The sequence below is a fragment of the Drosophila ananassae genome, chromosome 3L (assembly GCF_017639315.1).
Source record: "Drosophila ananassae strain 14024-0371.13 chromosome 3L, ASM1763931v2, whole genome shotgun sequence".
NCBI classification, from domain to species: Eukaryota; Metazoa; Arthropoda; class Insecta; order Diptera; family Drosophilidae; genus Drosophila; species Drosophila ananassae.
Genome location: NC_057929.1, coordinates 9,618,903 through 9,640,120, shown reverse-complemented (window position 1 = coordinate 9,640,120; position 21,218 = coordinate 9,618,903). Strand labels below are relative to the sequence as shown.

Sequence of the window (21,218 nt, the reverse complement as noted above, 5' to 3'; positions counted from 1 at the left end):
CTTTAATATGCGACAGGTTGTTGTTGCCAGATCGGTGGCGTCTCCGCTGCAGTTTGCTCGTGTTGCAGTGGCAGTGGCAGTTGCAGTTGCAGTTTCAATTGCTAGCCCCAGCCTGTGAGCGAAGGATTTCATAATCCGATGCATTTGTCTCACTGATTATGCAATTTGGCCGCTCGGTCTGCACACAATTCAGGAAGTCATTTGCCAAGCGTATTAAAGCCATTGTACAAATAAATGTTTATTTAAATTAGGCGCTCGACCAAAATAAACACAAGATCCCCGAAAACACTGACAACGGTCCAGACTCTGCCAAAATACATACAAAAGCAGAAAATAAACGCTACCGTTTTGTATTTGATTTTCACTTTCTATTTACGGTTGGCTTACAGGGCGAGGCCGGGTCACTCGCATTTGATTTGTTGTCCCCCATTGTTATTATTTCTGTTATTTTATGCAAATTTTTATCGCCCGGTCACTAGCTGCTATTTGTTTGGCATTTGCTTCCTTCGCGGCAGTTCAAAATTTAAAACCGAAAAGAAATAAAAATCAAATGCAGTCGCCAACATTAAATTTATTTCGATTTCGGTCAAAACTTTTTAAAGATGGGCGCCTAGTCCAGGCCTCTCCTGAGCTCATGTATATAGTTAATAAAACCAAGGAGCATTGCTGAAAAAAATGCCTAAATATAAGTTACAAGAGGATGATTATTCATTATAACTCACAGAATAAATCTCCTGAGCGTCCACAAGCTGACATTAATTGCAATTTTTTAAATACCCAGCAAACGAGAGCCATTGTGGTCCAGATCATCATCATGAAGCTTCTTTACTGGATCGAGATGTACTCCAAAGATCGAAGCTGTAATTGCCAATCATGGCCCAAAAATCAAGCACTAAGCAGCAATGAGAACTAGGATCTACACAATAATTAAGTCGAAAGTCCATGCATGGGAGCCAAAATTTTCTAAAAACAAAAATCATATCAAAATGTGCCCTTAAGATAAAAATGAATGATAAATTTACCATGCCAATAGCTGGTAGATAATAATTCCGCAATAGCCATTTTATCCATTAAATCCTGGCTGTTTCAAAGCAGGATAACATCGATTTCCAGCCCAATTTTATTGATAAAGAATTTAAATCCGGAATGCTTACTAGTCACTGAGACTGGGAGAAAATATGAAGAGAATTTTAAAAAATTTGCATTTCAATACAGAAATGTGTATTACTTATCTAATTCTCTGTAATAACGCCGTGGAAAGAAAGTCCAGAAGAAAAGTGCAACTGAAAAAAATAAAATACTATTCGCATTGAAATATATAACTATTCAAATGGGGACTCACCGCAAACCAATAAAACGTACAAAAATGAATGTATTCTTGGCCACGCCGATAATTTCTTCCAATTGGTTAATAAATAAATAAAAGTACAAAACAACAGACTAAATGTGCAAAATATAGCAATTGCGATCCATATTTTCACAAGAGTTTTTTTCTCCTAATAGCTTTGATAATTTTGAAAATATTATAGCCTAAATCATGCAAACTTACCGATATAGTGCCGACGAAGAGACACAAAGCTCCAATTATAAATAAGATATTTAAAGCTATTCTGATAATTGAAATATCGTTTAATCCATTAGTTTCCATTTTAATACCAGTGATTATCAACGTAACAAAACCCAAAGCAACCGCAGCACATGCGACCCATATGCAAGAAGTTTTTAGACTACAACCTGGACAGCCCATTTTTAAAAAAAAAAAAAACCAAATGTGTCCCAAAAAATAAATCAGTAATTGGGACTGACTGTAAATAAAGGGACAACTAGATATCTAGACTTTAATAGTCCAAACCTATGTGAGAAGGATCATAGACGTGACCATTATAAAAATTATCAAGATACCATTATAAAATTATAAACCAAGATTTCTTTTCCTAAGAATATGAATAAATATTATTCTTTTAATTATTTTACCAATGAAAGTACCATTCCAATAATAATTCCGACCGATTTAGAAGAGGGCTATATACTTTTAAAGGTATTTTTTTTATTATTGGAAACTTTATTGAAACAATCAGTAAACTCATAATTAGTTTATTTATTTTTTTTTATATTAAGTGATTACCCTATTACAACACAAAAAAGAATCCTTATAAAGTCAAACTTAAAAAACACTTCGTGCAAGATCTCTGAAAAGTAAATTTTAAAACCTAATCAACAACTGTGTATTCCTTCTAACAATTTTTATTTACTTTCTACGAAGACATAGTTTACTAATATGCCTAAAGTGAACTCAATACTGTCAATAGTAATTTTGTTCACTTTTCAGGTTCCTTTGGTACACATACGGATAGTAAAGAAAACAAAAAATTAACGCTGAAAAAAGAAGATCAGTACTCAGAATCCAGTGCTTGAATCAGTACTCACCGATGTAAAACACAATTGAAACTATACCCAATATTATTCCCCACTCCTTCCACACGAACACAAGTTCCCAGATCTTTACAATCATCACAAGAACTGCGAAAATGAGAACAACAATTAACCAGGTCAGCAGCATGGGCCGTTTATCCTGAAATAGAATATCTTAGATATTTGAACTAATTAGTGATTTTTACTTCAAAGCTGGGACTTGCCGTTAGAGAGCCCACAATTAAAAGTATAGCTGCCAAGAAAATCATGATCCATGCGACCAAGAAAATAATGTACCAGATATTCCAATGTGATTTGGCAGCTGGAGTTGCCAAACTTTAAAGATCATTTCCATATAGATATTTCAATAGTCACCTAGGATGTAACCTTTGTATATGCACTGCGGAATGCCTACCACATACGCCATCACCGCCACTAGAAGACAATAAAACCTATCGTTCAATTCGCACATTTTAAATTTTGATATATTGTGTACCAAAAGAGAAATAAACTTTCCGGACTGACAGGAGACTCAAGGTATCTCAAGATAGATCTCAAGAAGAGATACAATGTCCAAAATAACTATGTTTAAAATCCGTTCAATTATAATTATTGGAATAGGGACAGGGAACATGTCCCAAAATTCTTTTCCTATTATATTTGGCAGTCGGGAAACTAATATACTATTTTCAGGTATTCAGAAATAAAATTTTAATCAAACGTATGTGTAATTGAATCAACAGCTTGCAAGAGTCAGAAAAGGATACACTTTGAAATGTTATTTTTGTGCCATTTCACTCTCCACCCCAGCACCCCTTCGATTTGTACACAAAAATACCAACATTTTAATTAAATTTTCAAGCAATTCAAGCAAAGTTGCCAAAGGTTGACAGTGGGCGGTGTGCCACCAAAGGGCGTGGCCCTTTTTTTCACTTTTTTTTTTGTTTTCTGTTGACTGCACACGGCGAGTGGCAACAAATGTGAGCAGAAAGTTTTCGCGCAGCTCGGGGGCTATTGGCATTGGTGGTGCAGTGGCAGGAGCGGTGTGGGGTGTGGGTGTGCGATTGTGAGTGTGCCAGGGCAGGCCATTAATTAACTAGAAATGCCATTTTCCACAATTATACGTTCCCCGACTATATAGAAATGTAAAAACTAATTACATTGCAATTTGCCAACGTAATAGTCCGGGCCAGGCTCGTGTCTCTCCTTGGCTTTCGCTTCCCTCGTTTCCAGAAACTGCATGCAAAGCAAATTATGGGCGGGTGACACACTGGGTGGTGCAACGGATGGTGGACTAACAAGTTTCCGCGCCACTTCCTTGGAAATTCAAAATCAATGCAGAAAAACTGAGAACCCATCCTGCTGCCTCGGAAGTTTGTCCAGGCCCAGGCCCAGGCCCAGGCCATTCCAAAGCAAAGTCTAAGTCTCCGGCATGGACTCAGGTGTTACGTCTGGGTGTATGGCGAGGTAGATGGGTGGCACATGGAAGGGTGTGAAGCACCACATTATATGTTGCATGCAAACTCATTTTCAAGACCGGTAAACAGAGGACACTGGGATGAGATACGCCACTCTGCTCCATAAACGAAGTTTTCCTTTAAGTTCTAAATGCTAAAGTTTTTATTGTAATATAAAATAAAACCTTACCATGTCTCTGATTGACTTGGCCAATTAATGGGCCATATAATTTGCGTGCATGCCATTGTACTTAGCGGTTATTTAAGCCGGGTTTAATATACCTCTACAGCGTATCAAAACAACACAAACAACTCAAACACACAATTGCCAAGGGATTTCCAGCCAAAGCTAATGTTATTGTCTTGTGTTGTTGTCCAGGACAACGGACTATTTGATTGATGTGGGATTTGTGGCACTTGCCACATTGTAGGAACTATATCCCTTATTTGCCGAGAAGGGACAATCAGCTTACCATTGTTGGGCAAGTGCAATTAACTGCAATTTAATATTCTCCAGTTAATGCAAATGCCACTTTGATTGCTAAACTTAGGCCTGCTATATAAAATATGGCTTTTAGTCATTCCCTCTGGCATTTTATATAGAAGCTTTAATTTATTTTTAAAGCCACAAATTTTTGGTTTAGCCGGCCAGGCAGCTTGTTAACAAACTGCCATTACCTAAACTCGATCAAATGACGCTGTAATAGCGATGGGGTTCAGACCCAGTTAACCTTTCTCGAATTCCCTTCCGCCAACAAACCGAGGTAGGTGCATTTGAGCCATCATAAGCCCGATTTTCCAACAAACAGCCCGATAGCCGGACGGCAGCCCGAGAAGAAGTTATGACTACAATTTGCGCTAAACCAAAGCAAACCAAACAATTTGTGGTCGCCTCTAATGCACTCACATATAACCCGATTCCCCATTCCGATTTCTCAGCTCGAAACTCCGGCTTCTGGCCAATAATTACGCAGAGGGGGGCCCCGGGTGGGGACGTAAATTATGTGTGCAAGTTGTGCGTAAACTTCGGTCCAAGCTTAAACTTTAGCGCCGTGCCCAAGGACGTAGAAAGGACCGTGAATGGTATGGAATGGGCAGCAAGCAGGGGCACCATCGGATGGCCACTGACAAAGTGGCTGCACTTCCACTTCCCTCCGATGTCATAAAGTTTATCAGAGGAAGCCGCTCCACTCCGACAGCCAACCAGCCAGCCATTTTTGGGCTCCATGTGCACTTCACAGCCATTGTGCCCCATCGACTCCTTTCTATACTTTATGGCATATTATTGGCATAAACATGGCGACGTGCAGCAGTACGGGGCAAGCTGGCTGGCAAGGTGCAAGCTGGCAATTGTGTGATTTATTCCAAGTGTCAGACAAAGCGTTCAATTAGCGACTTAAATTGCGAGGTAAGAAGGCCTAGACAACCAACACAAAACAGTTGGGAGTACAAAAAAATTATATATAAAATGCTTAGTCACGTTTTTTATTGTATTTCCTATAAATACATTTTAAAATGTACTATACTCATCCCTTTTTTCCACGCTTATATTTAATATGAAATCTTTGTGAAAACATTTCTCCATGTGTCTGACCACAAGAACTTCTGACCCAGTTATGGAGCCAATTATTTTCCAGAGCATTACTGTGTAATTTTTGTCCAAGGGTTGACAGTCGAAGGAATTATATAAAATATGGCTTTGTCCGCTGATGATGCCCACATAAATATAATTCATCTGCGTGTGCTTTCGAGTTCTGTTCTGGGTTTTGGGTCGAAAGTTGCGTAGGGCAGGCCGATACATTTAGCACAATTTGCGCCACATTGCTGGCCATAACAATGCCTCATCCTCGAACGAGTCCCATCCCAAGCCGCATCGAGATGGTCCATAATTGATGACACCGAATGCCACTAAATTATCAATTGACCATAAATTTGCTCATTACGTTTGCCTCTCCTCTCCCCTCCTCGTTCCGTACTTCTTTTCATTCAAGTTTTCATCCTCGGTTCCTTGGCGGCTTCTAAGTTTTTTTGCGCGTCTGCCAAAACGCTTAACGTTTAACCTGAAACGACTTGTGCTCGGACTCGGACTCGGACGTCTCATCATCATTTGCCATTGTTGGATCGGATTGGCGTGGACTTGGCATGGCTTGGGGAGTGGAGTGCAAAGCCAAGTGAAGTGGAGTGGAGTACTGCCGCTTTTAAATAACTTTTTTATAAGCACTTTTAGACGGGGATCTCTTTGGCGAGTTATTGGCATTTTGGGTTTTGTGCCGGCTACGCTCGATGCGGTTATGGCCGCCCGGCAAATTGTTGTTTACAGCTGTCGGGTGTTGGTATTTCATGGCCCTGTTCATCGCTGCACCGCTATAATTGCACTTTATGCTCTGGGAGAGCTCAGCTTGAACCAGCGAATGTGGGCCGACCGTGCTTGGCAGCTGAGTTAGGAGCCGATTAGGCCCGGTTCCAGATTTAGACCCATCTCTGGCAAATAATTCTCAGCTAATGCCTCTCCTCGGTCAACCTCGGCTAAATCATCTAATGCCCCATGATTATGACGTCAGTGGAGATATGTTTCTTGGGTTAAATTACATGTTACTTAAGTAAAAGCGACATGGTTGCAGGTCTCACAGACACTACAACTATTAGCATATCATGTCGCCAAAACATTTCACATAACTCCCCAGCTGCAACACTCTGCGATCCTGAACCTGCCCCCACGAGTGGCAGCTGCAAATCAATGCGAAACCTTTTCCCCTTTTGTGGCAAGGGGGCGCTTGTAATATTTAACACCGGCTGAATTTTAATGCGATTTTGACTGACAATGGTGTGCGCCTAATGGCCAACTAATATGCGCAGAATCACTTGGCAGGCGAGTCGCGAACTCGGCTCGAATTCCGAATTCCGTCTCGGAGCTGGTGAGTCGTTTTCTTTTCCACTTGGGTTGGGTAAGCAGATCGTGCAGCTCCCTTGGGTTGGGGCCAGAAAAGGGGGGGTTGTGGTGTTGCAACACCTTTTTTGTGGCCAAGCAGGAGTTCGATCACGTCACGAGCTGTGCGAGGAGAAGGTGTCAATAACTTTCAAATGCCTGGCCAGGATATGCATTATATTATTATAATGCCATGCTGTGGCGCTCCACACTCCACTCCAATCCGTTCGTCTCCGGCAAAATTTATGCATTTTTGAAGTTTTAATAATGTAGCTCGTTAGCCACGGTTTGTTAAACTTTGTTTTCATTTTCACTTCGCTTCACATCAAGGGACCCGAGCACGGGGGAGTTGTGGGCCGTGGGTGCCTGGGCGTACGAGTTTGGACAGCTGCACTCGCTCCACATCCGAATATCCATGCATCCATGTATCCATCCATACATCAATATATTGTCAGTGATGTCAATAAGTTTCTTAGGTAAATAAATTAGACATATCTAATTATTTAAAATTTATAGCGAGCTTAGTTATCTCCACTCTAAAATGGGAATGCCAGGAAGTTTATTTGAGGTCCAAAAAAACTAAATTTAATTAAGAGTTTCGAAACAGGCTTCAAACAAAGAGTACCCATGCAAGTTTCTGGGTACATTTCGTGATTGAAAATGAAATTTTGTACCTATTCCACCACTGGATATAGCCACCACGTAAACACATTCAGAAAATACCCCATCACGTGTGGCTGTCTTCACTCCAGCTCCCCATCTCTCCGTCTCTGGCTGCAGTTTTTGTTTTCAATATGCGAGTCTTGAATTTGCCCCGGGTCCTTTTCTGGGTTCAGCTGAATCTACGGCTCTGCCTCATGTTGCATTTGTTGCTTTTGCTGTTGCTGTTGCTGTTCCTGTCAGCTATTTGTTGCCGTTGGTCATACTGCAGTTGGAGTCGGACGATGGCGCCTGGCCAACACAAAACCAGTCAGCCCCGACACCCGTTTGATAAACGAACAAAAGTGAAAACACATTTTGCATTTGGCAGCTCAGACTTGGCTTTTGCATAACCTCTCAAGGATGTTTGAGGGCTTGCATTCGAAATGCGAATTAGCATTATGGCATTGCTACGCGAGAGGTGCTGAATTCATTTAAAATCTGACTGATTTCTTTATTAAGTCTGCATTCCAGAGCAGCCATACTAGCTATCTCGTTACCTGTACTCCATCGATTGAGTAATCCAATAAAATATCATTTCATATTGTGGCCAAATTCCAGCCCCTGGTAACAGCATTAGTTTTTCCATTACCCAAAATGGGCAAGTCGTGAGTTGGTGTTAAGTGGCTGGACAACAGAAATTCGTATCCATTTGTTAGCCAGTATTACAGATGGTATTCATTAGGGTAACCATTTGATGAATACATTCATTAGCTCAGAGTTTTTGTTTTGATTGCTTGGAGTTTGGTGTCAAGCTGGTTTAAAATTCTACTATTATTCAACAAAAATGTGTAGGAACTCTTATTTCCAGATTTTATGATTGTAACTCTCCGGGGGGGACTTTTCCGATATGGTATTTATAACCCAGTCGTGCCTGGCGCTCGCCAAACGCGCATTCCGCGGCAGGAAATAGGAGTGCGCGGCGCACTCCCATCTGCGGAAAACCATCATTCCGATTTACATTGGCGTGGCCGCTTTTCTCACCCAGCGGAGCGAGTATCAATATGCTTGGCGATCGGAAAAAGAAGGCGGTTCTCCCCTACCCGCAAGCTTACCGGCTAGGGGAGATCGGCGCGAAATCTCACCCAGGGATTTTCTGGTTGAAAAAAATTTCCCTTGCTTTTTGCTTTGCTTTTGGTTTTTGTTTTTGTTTTTCCCCAACCATGCCCATTGATTTTTACTAAATTCGAAGTGAGTTGTTTGTCATATTTATTTATTATTAATTATATTTATTATTTATTAATCTTAATACATAAAACTGAAAAGATAAAAAAAAAGAAATAAAAAAAAGCTAAAAATAAATAAATAATAAAAACAAATAAGATTCTTACAAATAAAGATATTGAGACGTCCAAATTTCTAGTACAGCCAGAACTGAAAATATTTGTTTAATGAAATACGTTTATTCATTATTATCAACACAATAAAATAGGATTAATTGAATGAACAGAGCAGTAAACTTACCATTTCACAATAATAAACCAATGCGACTCACTATGAACAACCCTATGTGACCGTTTCGATTTGGGTTGATTTAGCATAAAAACGCTGCACAAAACGCACACTAATTACGCGGGATTATTTTTTTGCTGCCCTCAGTTAAAGTAAAAAATAAATTCCTTATATGAATAATATTTTTCATTAAATATTGAGCTATGTTTAAATTTTGCACTTCAATAAAATTATTATAGAACATAAATTGGTAAACTTAAATAATATACGTTGAATTGTTCATGAAATAATTTTTTCTAAGTTAAAAGTCCCACGCATAAATTTTTCTAAGTCCCAAGCGAGACGAAAATTTTCTAAGTCCAGTTTTTTGAGAGCGAAATCTATGTTGAGAGAACAAATTCCCTCTCTCAACTCGGGGTGGGTGAGAACAAGGTACGAAAGATGCCTGCCGGAATGCACCGAAACGCTGCTAGCACCGAAAAGTCCGACTGGGAAGTTTACCTCATGGATTTGTAAAAGATGAGCCTATTTTTTCGCATAAATAGATTGTAGGTATTATTATTAATATTATGATCCTGACACCTGTGATCTTGTTAATTGGAGTTCTATACACATTGAAATACTGCATGGATGCGGTAACGACTTCCTGATGTTGAATCTTTTTTAAGAATAACCAGCAAACCTCATTTAGGAACCAATAATAAAAACTATTCTTGGTTTTCTGGCTGTGCCAATTGCCTGTGTAATCCTTTTTGTATTGCGAGTCGAAACTGTACCAGAACGTTGGGCTTCCATTCAATGGTTTTGGAAAATCACAGATACTCTGCTGCTAACCTTTTACTTCGGTAAGAAATTCATGAAAACCTTCAAAGAATAAACTATTTAAATAACTTCTAAAGTGTTTCCTGGTATATGGCTGATCATACTCTGTAGCTTCTTCTATGAGTTAGAGATCAATAAAGCGGCGAATGTAATTTAAAGGACTTCCTTGGAGGACTCTTAAGGCACAATTCCATTCATCATCGACATGATTAGCTGAAAATTTGTGGAAGAGCCTGTGATGAATGAAAACTCATTGGAAAGTTTGCCTCTGGCAAGCTCCACTAATAAGACACATTGTCTAGCCAAAGAGACCGAAAGGTGAGCTACCAAAAATAAGTACAACCGTCTTATGGGGCGGGAAGGGCCATGCCATATCCTTGGCATGTTCTCTGTTGTTATTGTTGTCATAAGTTTGGCAACTTGTTCGCTTCCCTGGGCTAACCGAAGCACATTACAACTAATACACTCAGACGACGTACCCAAAAGTTTCCTTACGTCTCACAAAGAGCATAATTACCAACAACATGGAAAAAAATCAGCAAAATTGGGCAAGGAAGCCAGTTGAAAAAGGGGGGAAAGTCTCCGGGAAAAGGGGAACTTTTCCACAAAATTATTTGTGGTTGCTAAAGATAGAACGAGAGAGGAAGAAAACCAGAACGAGTAAGCGAGAGGCCCAAAACTTTGACATAAAGAAAAGTTTGCGCAAACCGACTTAAAGAAAATTATAATTACACGCACAGTCAGCCAAATAGTCCAAGTTTCGGTCCTGATTTTGCATCGAGTTTTCTTCTCAGGGGAAAATACTTTAATTGCCGTTAGTTTTCGAAGTTTTCAATTCGCAATTTGGCCGCCAGGACAAATGCCAGACAAACAAGAACAGAAAAATTATGGAAAAATATGAAAAAAAAAAAATATACATGGGGGTAGGTTGGGAAAACCAAATTTACGTGAACCATGATAATTGGAGAGTTTAATTAGACCACCTTGGCAAGCCCACAGAACTCTGGAAGGGATCAGGACCAGCCCGGAACTGCCAGGATTGAATTACATGCCTCTGCATTTCCGTTTTCCATAGTTTTCGACTAGTTTGAACTGTGGACTTTTTTGGCCAAACTTTATAATTGGCCAGAGCAATTAAAATAAATGTTAATGCCTGGCAAAAGGGTAAGGCTGTCTGTATGATTGCTTTATTTGATTACAAGAAAATACAGCCCTTAAAATAAAGTCTTCTGTGTTATACAATACTCTTCAAATTACTCTTATTGTCCTTAAAATCTCATAACAAAGTCAAAGCGGTGGAAACATTTTTTTAATGTTTCTTTTTTTAAGTTACCCCAGACTGTCTCAGATTTTGTATTCCATCCAATCCCCTGCCATCGGTTGCTGCTCCCATTTTAATTTGAACATGGAATGACCGGGGTTATCCCTTCGTCCGACCCTTGGTCACTTTTTTAGCCTTCGGGTGGCGGGTGTTTCATTTATTTAATGCATGCACAATTTCCTAGACACTTTAACGGCGACTTTTGATTTTCATTTTCCCCCCCAAAGAGCAGGCTTTGCAGAAAGCCAGATGCCCCGGCTTTGTGGAGCGTCAAAGGAAATAAATATAGTCCGTCCCGGCACCAGACCAAAATAAAAACAGTCTAACAAAGGGATTTTGGAGTCAAGGATTCCACTTTTCCTAGCAGTCGGAAAAGTCGAATTAAACTCGAATTAAAGTCAGATTCTTTAAAGGAACAAGACCTGCTAGAAAATATATAATTCAAATAGTTAATTCGACTATTTGTCTTGCTTGACTCAGCCCCTGTGTAGTTGTTGCAATTTCATTAAACTTGGGAAAAGGATACAATTTCGATTTATTTCCAATACAATTCTGTTGATTGATAAAACAAATTGTCTCTTACATCGCATATGAATTCCGGCCAGATCTGTTGGGAGGGCCCAGCATGCTGGCTTTTTGATTTCATTGAGGAACACAGCCTCAGATTCTGTCTGGCTGGCTCGATGGCTGGCTGGCAGGCTGGCAGGCTGGCAACGAAATCAATGACAGAAATATGAAATGAAAATATAATTGGTAATTTATTGTGTCTACAGATCGTTGCTGCAAAATGCAAGCAGGCCGAGTAAAATAATAAATGCACATATACTTGCACTGGATATGCCTACCCAGGCCCAGAGCTGTTATGTGTTTACAGACCCCGCGATGGTGGCGGGTGGGTGCTTGTGGTGCGTCAGGAGGCATGCAACTGCCCCACTTCAGTTCCCCACTTTGTGCCACGAAATTCACTCGAGTGCGCACCAATAAAAATAATAAAAATTGTGCCGTAATAAAAAGCGCAGCGCACAAAGAGCGAAAAACAGCAACACACTCACAAGCGCCCATGCCGCCCAAATAAATCACACAACTTTGCAGACAAGGGATCCCCCAAGAGTCGCGTGGTGTGTTCGTTGGCTCAGCGGTTCGGTGGTTGGATGGTTGGGTGGTGCAGCGGCGCCAGCTGCAGTTTTTGAAATATTATAGAGAAAGAGGGGCTCTGGCATAGGACTTTTGCAGTTGAGTGAACATTTTAACCCAATAAAAGGTTCCATATAGAATGCATTATCATAATTGCAAAGCCACTAATTATTTCCCATTGAAGACAAGTTAATAAATTATATAAAATATCGGGAAATAGGATACGCCTAACCAAGTAAGTTACGCAAGCCAACGGATATTTATCAATTAATCAAAACTCCAGGCACACAGTCTTTTGAATATTTTGCATAAGTTAGCCATTTTTACAATGGCTCTATGTAGTTTGCCAGGCTCGATAAACAAAATCCCAACAATGCAGAGCAAAGCCTTTGCTTTGATTTCTATAAATCAACCGCTGCTACGCAAACTGTCAAGGCAATGGGGAAAAACTTTCCATTTTCCGGCAATGGCGGCGGCAGCTTTTATTTGAAAACGCAGAAAACTTGGCGATAAATCAAACCCCAGATCGCATTTCAGATCAAAAGACGTTGAGAAAACCGCAAAACAACGAACTTTTAGCCAAAGGAATTTCAACAATTCGTCCCTCTTGAACGGGGAGAGAGAAGACCAAGAAGAAATCAAACATTTTCTTCGTCGAATTTAGCCAACTTGTTAGCAACCTAACTAACGAACCGCGATCTGCTCGTTCATTAGCGCCATTAAACCAGTTTTGACATTTTAATTAAGAATGTGCTACATTGCGTATGCGCATTCTAAGCCGCCAGCCAAGGTCAGGATCATGGATCATAGGATCATAGCTTATCGCCGTCCCCAAACAAGCTGATGCTACAACACGACATTGCACCAGCTTATCGCCCCTATCAGTCGCCAGCATCTGCGTCTGCATCTGCCACAGTCACTGCCACTACCACTGGCACTGCCATTGCCACTGTAAATGCATCAGCAACTGCATCTGCATCTCTGCATTTTCCACTGGCCATCGCCCATCGGCCATCGGCCGTGTCCTGCGGCGAGGAGCGCGACAAGGCCAAGAAATTTGCATTTACCAGACTGTCGCCCACTTAATTACGCAGCAACGCAGTCTTCGCCGTTGATGCTGTTGCTGTTGATGTTGGTGGTGATGTTGCAGTTGCAATTTCAATGCCTGTTGCTGTTGTAGCAGTTGCACCAACATGCCATGGAGCAGAAGCCGCGGGGCACCCGACAAAATTGGATAGAATAAGTTGGTTTCTTTGGCTTGAAATTTAAGACCAACATCTTGGGGGTAGCTGAGTCTTAATACCAAAGAAGTCCCAATTAAAAACGAGAGTTAAGCCACATTTATCTTAAGGTTATTTCTGAAATTTTTCCTAAAAAATCTCTTAATTGACAAACTTGTGTGGTGTCGCGAAAACCCCCAACATTGTAGGCATCTAGAAATATTTCGCAACAAATTATTCAACACTTTGCATGCACGCCAAATGGCAACGAAATGGAGACGAACATGGCCAACATGGAGCGACCCTGGGCCCCCGATTCGGATGCTACTTATGTGTCAGCATCGGTCCATTGGCTATCCGTTCCCACTCGGGATTCCAGATCGGCCCCAACCCCATGGGCCCTGTCAGCAACTTGTCCCCCAGCCGCCCTCCCTTTTTGTCATTTCCTTTCTGCGGCGGATTGCTGGCAGCTCCTGGAATTCACTCCAGGCAGTGACAACGTCCAAGTCCAAGTCCCAGTTAGTGCATCCACCAGTATCCACAAGTCGGTGGCGAACGTAAATCATGCCAATTTAAATGAGCACAACCTGCGTTTTGACACTTGTCATTGTCGTAGGCCCCCTAAATGAGACTCCAAGATCCGCAGACTGCATGACGTCCTAACATGCACTTGGAAAAATATTTCAAAAAGACAGCCAATTCAGGAGCAGTTGAGCTGCCCTATTGGGTTCATGAGAATCCTCTGTGTACCCAACTCCATGTCATTGTCACCGGAAATGTTGCACTTGTCGCCGACTGCATTAATCAGCTTGCATTTATGGCCTGCTGATTGAGTAATGTTTTGGTCCCTTCCCCCCACCGGCTGCAAGGCACCCACGACTCGTGGCACCAACAGACTCCGTCATTAAAATGTTATCGCTTATTTATCTTACGACCAGGAATCTACAGAGTCTACAGAGTTCAGGTCTTGGCTCTTAACCACGGTAATCCCACAAAAGCAACATTGTTGACTAAGTCAACATATTTGTAGTGGGCTTAGTTCTGGGACCCTATTTTTGGGATCTTAAGAATGAAATTGGTTTAGTTAAGGAGGGAATTTTAATTATCTATGAAGTATAGAAGTGGCCTTAAAAAGTCACCTCCCCTTCCATGAACCCATCATCTCAAAATCAGGCCAAATCAGTTCGCTTATGGCCTCAAGTTTAGCGCTCAATATCCATCCAGAGCCACCGCTCCCACTCGAGAAAACTCAAAGCTCAAAAAGGAAAGAACTGGCTGACCGGCTGACTGGCTATCTGGAGTGGATTTCCCATTTCAACTGATTGGTGGCCTGCTGAATGCTAAGTTGACGCTCTGATCTTGTCTGGAGCGTAAATCTGGTGATGCGCTTTTGCGATTAAATGCCATTTGTGCGGCGATGGAGTAGGCGATGGCCATGTTTGTCTCCGATGTCACAGAGCCCAAAGGTAGGCTTTTCTGACGAGGAGGAGGAGGAGAATCTGCAACAACAACACCAATACAAGACTGCAAACAGCAATGGCATGGGCACCTGTTCATTAAAGAGACCCAAGCGGACCAAGGGGGGAAATTATAGTGCCCGAGTGCAGTAAACAAATGTAATCGACATCCTGTGGAGGCCACAAAGGATGCCGCCGGCATTCGATTGAAGGGCATGTGTATGGGATGCTAGGGAAGGGGAAGCTGAGGGAGCCGGGAAGGGGAGTGGGGCGCACAGGGCGCCTATGTGGCTAACAAAAGGAAAAGACAACTCACACACAAGCGCCGCTCCTTGCCGGCAAACGAAATGAACTAGAACGCCGAGGCAAACAGGAAGAGGGCTCAGTACCACCGCACACAAAACAAATAATAAACACAAGAATTTTTGATTTAGCATGAAATTTAAATGACCCGCCACACAGACGCACAGGAATACGGTGGAGACCAGATAAGGGGAACGCGGCGGACTGCATCCTCAGACTTCACTTTACGTTTTATTGTCAGGGGCGCGCAAATATTGTCAAAAGACTTTCGAACAGACCTCTGCACAAATCCCATTCCCCGAGATCCGAGCTACACTGGAACACGAATTTATATTCTTTAGATATCTTGAAATTTAGTTCGCAGTTAGATCTGTTTGAATTGTAACTCTTCCAGCTGAAAGTTTTTAAGTTCCTGTCACTTTTCTTTGGTAAAATATTACTGATGTATGACTATTTATTTTCAGTGCATATATTCCCATTTGCATCTTTGGCTGCAGCGACGGAAGCGCCAGCGAAAAGTAAAAGATGCCGACGACTAAAAATCGAAAAGAAAAAAAAAGAGAATAAAGATGGGCTGAGGACCTGGGCCGTTGGTCCCTGGTCCCTCGTTCCTGGACCCTTAAGCCTGGCCCTGTTTTGTTTGCCCGGCGCTTCGAGTGTCCCCTAGACGGCGCAGAGAGCACTTGTTTGGATTTATATTTCGGTTTGCTTAGGTCCGAGGACCCGGCTAAAGTGCCAGGCAATCAAAAACAAATTATGAGTGCTACAATTTGCAGAGGGAATGCGGATCGTAATGGGATCGAAATGGGATAAGGAATGGGCTCTGGAATGGGCTCTGCCGATGGTCGGGGGCAGCCCCTTATCGCAGGCTTATCACTGTTTATGGGGCCAACTAATGCACTTGGCCTGCAGTCGTTGCCTTTTAACGTTGGCATTGAACTTTCGCCGAAGGAATCGGGCCCAGGCCTGGCCCGAAACAATAGCACACTCCACTGACCCACTTGGCCGGAGAAGAGGCGGCCTAATCACGGCTAGCGAATCCTATATCAATAATTGACTTGAAAGCAAACAATTTATGATGACCTAAGCCCAAACAAAGAGCGAAAAGGGTGCGGTAATCAGGGGAGGGAGGAAGGGGCCCCCCAACAAACTGGAGATTGGCCAAATGGATAAGGCCAACTCAGCGCCATGGCCCAAAAGCGATGACGAAGGAGATGATGGAGCCGATAGCACAAACGATGAACGATAGAGCACGTCGACCCACACACAACTAATGGGGAAAGTCCGGGTGGCGGGGGCCGGGCCGGCGATGACTGGCAAAGGATGGATGAAGTCGCAAAGTCGTTGTTGTGTTGCTGCAATGGATGACCTTTGGAGAGCCCCCCGCCGTCATCCCAAGCTCCCAAGTGAAAACCTCTCGAGAGCACAGCGCCAGGAAAAAATGGCAAATTCCAAATGGAAAAAGCAAATCAAATAAATATCTTATGGGTAAACATTATTGGCGGGGCCAAAACAAAAACAAAAGGCAAGCCAACTGGGTCAGCAAGTCAAGGACCAGTCAGTCAGTCAGTTAGTCGTTCAATCTGCCAGACTGTCAGTATGGCAGCTACCCTCGGGAATTGGAAGAGCCCGATTCGGTTCGATGAAATTCAGGCAAAATCATGGACAGCAGCAAACAAGTGCATGCATTCTGGAACTGCAAATCAACCTAATGATGACTCGCTTTTCCGCTGCTGCACTTTCTGCAGCCTGGCTTGGCCCCTTAAAACTGCTTACTGGCTTACTGACAACGCAACTTGTTCTCGAGTTCTCCATCATCGGCTTGTATCTGCGATGGAGTTGCCGTTTGCTGCCGCTTTTCAGCTGACTCACTTATGTAATAGCCAAATTGGCATCAACATATATATTATATCCTTTGGATGGGCTTCAGGACTAGGATGGGCTGCTAATAAGATTACCCCTTAACAATATCGGCCATGATGGCCGGAAAATTGCGTAGTCATAACTATTAGTACAAGGCTTTAGGAAATCCCAAAAATTTAATCGGTAAAGCACCAATAAATATTAGAATTTAAGAGGGTAAAGTGGAACATAAATTTTCGGGGAATCGCAGAGTAGCAGCCCAAAGCCAACTGCAGTTTCAAGGATCTGAACTCATTATCTGTTGCCAACTCCACCCAACAAGCCTGACCAGGCGTCTGGCCAATATCTTTTGTTATCCAAGTGCCAAACTGCTAAGTCCACATTAATTACGTGTATCTCAAACAATATACGAGATGCGATGGCCAAGACACAAGCCCCAAAGGGGCCAACATGGCTAATCAGGTCCGTGGCTGCCCGGCATTGTTCCCTGTATTCACTGTACCGTTTGCCGGGACTGTCTGACATCATTAAGACCACATATCCACGTATCTACGACGGATCCACTATCCACTCGACGCAGTGCCAGTGGCCAACTAATAACCGCCGACGATGAGAATGTGAATGAAGAAGGCGCCTCACAGTGTGAGAAATTGTCCATATGGTTCTGGTTTACCTTCCCTATAAGTAATAGTAATTCTTCTCTTTTTTTTCAGTGTCCTTGGTCGATGAGACGTCAACGCATAGCGCCACTTAAGCGAAGACGCTGTGCGTCAAGCAGCGCCACTGAGTCCGGCGGGAGGCAGCCAGGCAGGATCGGTGGAGAGGGTGAGACCGCAGCCGACGGGCTTTGAGCCTGCGGTCGGTGGAGGGGCAATGGAAACTCTTGCTGCTTGTAAGCTGTCAAACTCGGAAATTTGCAATGACAGCCAACATTGCCAGAGCGCAGATAAGCGGCGAAATGAACGCTGCACAAACTAAAAACTCATTGTCAGGCGCTGTCTGTTTGCCAGCCGACCAACCGACCATCCAGGCAGCCAACCAACCGACCGACCATCGGACCGATCTAAACCGCTTTGGGGGTGCGTTGCTGCATAATAAACTGCTGGCCAGGACCAGGACTCCGCAGCCGGAGACGGACGGGAGGCACACAGGCGGTATCCAGGAGGTAGCTGGGAACAATAGGGCGCCAGTCGGGGAGCTGGTGCTTTGGCGGCAAAAGACTGCAAAGAAACAATAAACACACGAAAATAATGTAATGAGTTGCAGCGAATGGAGGACAAGTGCAGCTTTGGCTGCCTCGTTGGGGGGCACAGTGGCTCAGTCTACATTTCTTGAGAAAACATACATGAACCTAATAAATCATTTTTGAAAAAAGAATTCATAAAGAACATAGACAGTTGCATCTTTATTATTTAAAAAAAAAATGTGTGTTCCTAACTCATATACTATCTTAACCCACTGTCTTTGTAGCCTCTTGAACTAAAGAGCATATTAAATTCATTTTTAAGCGAGTCCCGTGAGAAACTCGCCGAGTGGGCGCGTCCTCAAAAGGCAGTGAGTTCAGGGCGGATCTTCTCCATAATTGATGTGCCATGCATTACTAGACAAAACTGGCTGCAGCCGAAGAGTGACATCAAAGGGTTTCCATCAGGGTTCCCCTCCAAAGCTACAGAGCTCCAGAGTTCCAGAGCTTCCTTGTCATCCCCACCTGTCCTGGCCATCGTCAGTCACCATCAATGCTGCCCTCATCTCTCTCGACTTCTGATTAATTAAGAATTATTTTAATTAACGTAATAAATTTGTGGCCCGAAGGCAGCAGAAATTTGCGGCCACATAACTCTTGCCACAGCATTCTGCTTTTTTGTGCGCCTTTTTGGTGGCCATCGGTCGTTCGCTGATTTCTGGTTGCATGTGCTTGTCGAACGCAGTCGAAAATGTGCGAAAATTTATGTAGCTTGCGATTTTGGCGACGACTTGTTTGCAACTTGTTGGCCCTGTTCGATGCGATGCTCTTGGCCAATGCGTGCTCCTCCGGCAAGTGGGTCACAGTCACAGTCAGAGTCAAAGCCAAAGCCAAAGTCAAAGTCAGAGCCAAGTCCAGAGGGAGAGAAACGGTCGGTGCAAAGGCCCCTGCCGAATTTCAATTAAATGCACATAAATTAAAAATTAGTAATAACTCGGGAACGCAGGCCCCAAACAAAACGATGCGAGACACGCAAACGTACATCAAGGTGGGGTACACCGAGAAAAAAGCTTAAGTTCAATTAATTTCAAAGGAGAAAAGGTTTCAGTCAGAGAGACTTTCAGAGGTGATTTTCCTTTCAGTGCATTGGCAGCTGTCGCCCGCATAGTTTGCGATGCGGATACGGATGCGTTTACGGTCCAGGACGTGACCCGTTCCCGATTCCCCAACTTTCGTTAAAAATCTGTGGGCCAGGCCAGGACCGGCAGTCTCCGGGCAGCCTATTAATTAGCCAAACTCAACACCTGCTGTGCGGCAAGCAAATTAACTTGACAGGAAAGCCAGGAAAGCGAAGAGAGCTACGGAGATCGGGGTATTGGGGACTCAAATTGGACGGCCTCCAGTGTGGATCCCTGGGCCCGATTGGGCTGTGAATTGGAAAATAATTGTGCGACGGCCATTAAATTACAATGCCTGAATGGATAGCTATTGGTATACAGGATACACCTCGTTCGCTCCCCGACCTGCTGGCAGGTGGCGATGGCTTTCGGCTGGGCCCACGTTCCGGCAATTAAGACATTATAAATAAACAAAGACCAAATAGTTATTAACTAATAACTGACGCGGGCCGACGTGTTGGCCTGTAAAACTTTTCCGTTTTCCCGTTGACAGAGGAGCCAATGAAATATTTATGCGCCAGCCACCTGTCGAAGGGTCAAGGGTCAAGGTTATTAAGGACCCCCACTCCCACTCCCCGGCTTCGGCCTGCCATAAACCAAAAACGAAATCAATGAACTCGGCCCAGGTGAAAGTAATTGCTTGTCAGTTGGAGCTGGGATATGGTGAGCGCCTGATGTAGGTACGGAAATAAATCAGGACAAATATAGTGGGATCTGATATGACATTTGTGTGCCGGAGCTATTAATAACTATTAATAATGAATAGCCCGCAAAGGGCGATCGAGTTAATTTAATGGAATTAATGGTCTGAAATGTTGCTCTGAAAAAATACGCAATTATTAGAGCTTTAAAGACTTTTGTTTCAACTCCTGCCATGGCGGCAGGATGGTAGGAGAAGCCTCCTGTTCCGCTTAATGAAAATGCTTCAGTACACTCCGGACACCCCCTTCGTTATTGGCAAACCCCGCCCCTGGTAATGGCAGCCCTTCGTCGATTTTCCGTGCCTTTTGACACACACCTGTGCGCATTCCCAGCTCCCCCACCCTTTCGACTTAATGTTGTAATGTAACAGACAACCGCAGAACAACAATGGCACAACACCTTTACCTTTACCTTTTCCGAGCACACCCTCACACACCCATACACACACATGCGTAAACAACTTCCACACCATTTACAGTTCATTGAATTTTCCTGATAAATACGCATAATTTGTATACATTTTATGCGGAGCATAGAGGCTCGGGAGCAAGACCCTGACTCTCGGGTGCGTGATTTGCTGCATTCTGCTCCACTGGGTTGGTAACGCGACTGACAGTCCTGCGAGCAGGACTCTCTGCTGACACTGACACCCCGAAAAGGAGCGGCGCCGGGCCATAATTACAATTTGAAGCCGGCAGAACAGACAGTTAACCCACACACACGGCGAACCTCCACGGCCAAGAAACTTCCGAACGAAGCCTCTTCACAGCGCCGCTGCCATCATCCAAGAACCGGTGGGGTAACATCAAAAACTTTTGTACATTAAATCAAGCATCCTTCGCCATTTGTTGCTATTAACATCGATACAGTGGAGCATGCTTGGTGGGAACTTCTAGAGAGTCTAACTAATTGTAATGGCAGTACCTTAATGTCACGAGGAGATGGTAAAGTTTTATAGGTTTTAGTTTCGGAAGTAACTATGGAAATTTTGGATATTTCTTTTTATGGGAGTTACAAATCTCATAGGGAGAGGAGCCACTGTACCGCCCAGCCTCCCACTTTGGCGCTCTCTTTGTGCAGTGCTGCTGA

General features: G+C 43.2%; 1 protein-coding gene and 1 long non-coding RNA gene across 5 annotated transcripts; one reads left to right on the top strand and one right to left on the bottom strand.

Annotated features, from left to right (window-relative positions):
* Nucleotides 1-551: 551 nt before the first annotated feature.
* LOC26513949 lies at nt 552-2,947 on the bottom strand. 3 transcript variants are annotated; one of them, XR_001408724.3, is made up of 7 exons: nt 2,428-2,571; nt 1,550-2,376; nt 1,343-1,496; nt 1,229-1,283; nt 1,023-1,166; nt 723-963; nt 552-666 (listed from the first exon to the last, which is right to left on the bottom strand). XR_001408724.3 is itself a non-coding variant. In XM_044715382.1 (4 exons), exons 1-4 carry the CDS (start codon nt 2,882-2,884, stop codon nt 2,303-2,305), a joined length of 414 nt encoding a protein of 137 aa, XP_044571317.1. In that variant the 5' UTR covers nt 2,885-2,947; the 3' UTR covers nt 1,549-2,302. The 3 variants fall into 3 exon arrangements, 2 of the variants coding, with proteins under 2 accessions (XP_044571317.1, XP_032307056.1); XM_044715382.1 differs by lacking the exons at nt 552-666; nt 723-963; nt 1,023-1,166; nt 1,229-1,283; nt 1,343-1,496 and adding exons at nt 2,637-2,734; nt 2,788-2,947 and having other exon boundaries at nt 1,549-2,376; nt 2,428-2,572; XM_032451165.2 differs by lacking the exons at nt 552-666; nt 723-963; nt 1,023-1,166; nt 1,229-1,283; nt 1,343-1,496 and adding exons at nt 2,637-2,665; nt 2,788-2,899 and having other exon boundaries at nt 2,229-2,376; nt 2,428-2,572.
* Nucleotides 2,948-9,454: 6,507 nt separating this feature from the next.
* Nucleotides 9,455-18,435, top strand: LOC116654757. 2 transcript variants are annotated; one of them, XR_004309969.2, is made up of 5 exons: nt 9,455-9,581; nt 9,638-9,791; nt 9,846-10,086; nt 15,668-17,708; nt 17,780-18,435. It is a non-coding gene; the product is annotated as an uncharacterized LOC116654757 (long non-coding RNA). The 2 variants fall into 2 exon arrangements; XR_004309968.2 differs by having other exon boundaries at nt 9,456-9,581; nt 15,668-18,435.
* The last annotated feature ends 2,783 nt before the right edge of the window (nt 18,436-21,218 follow it).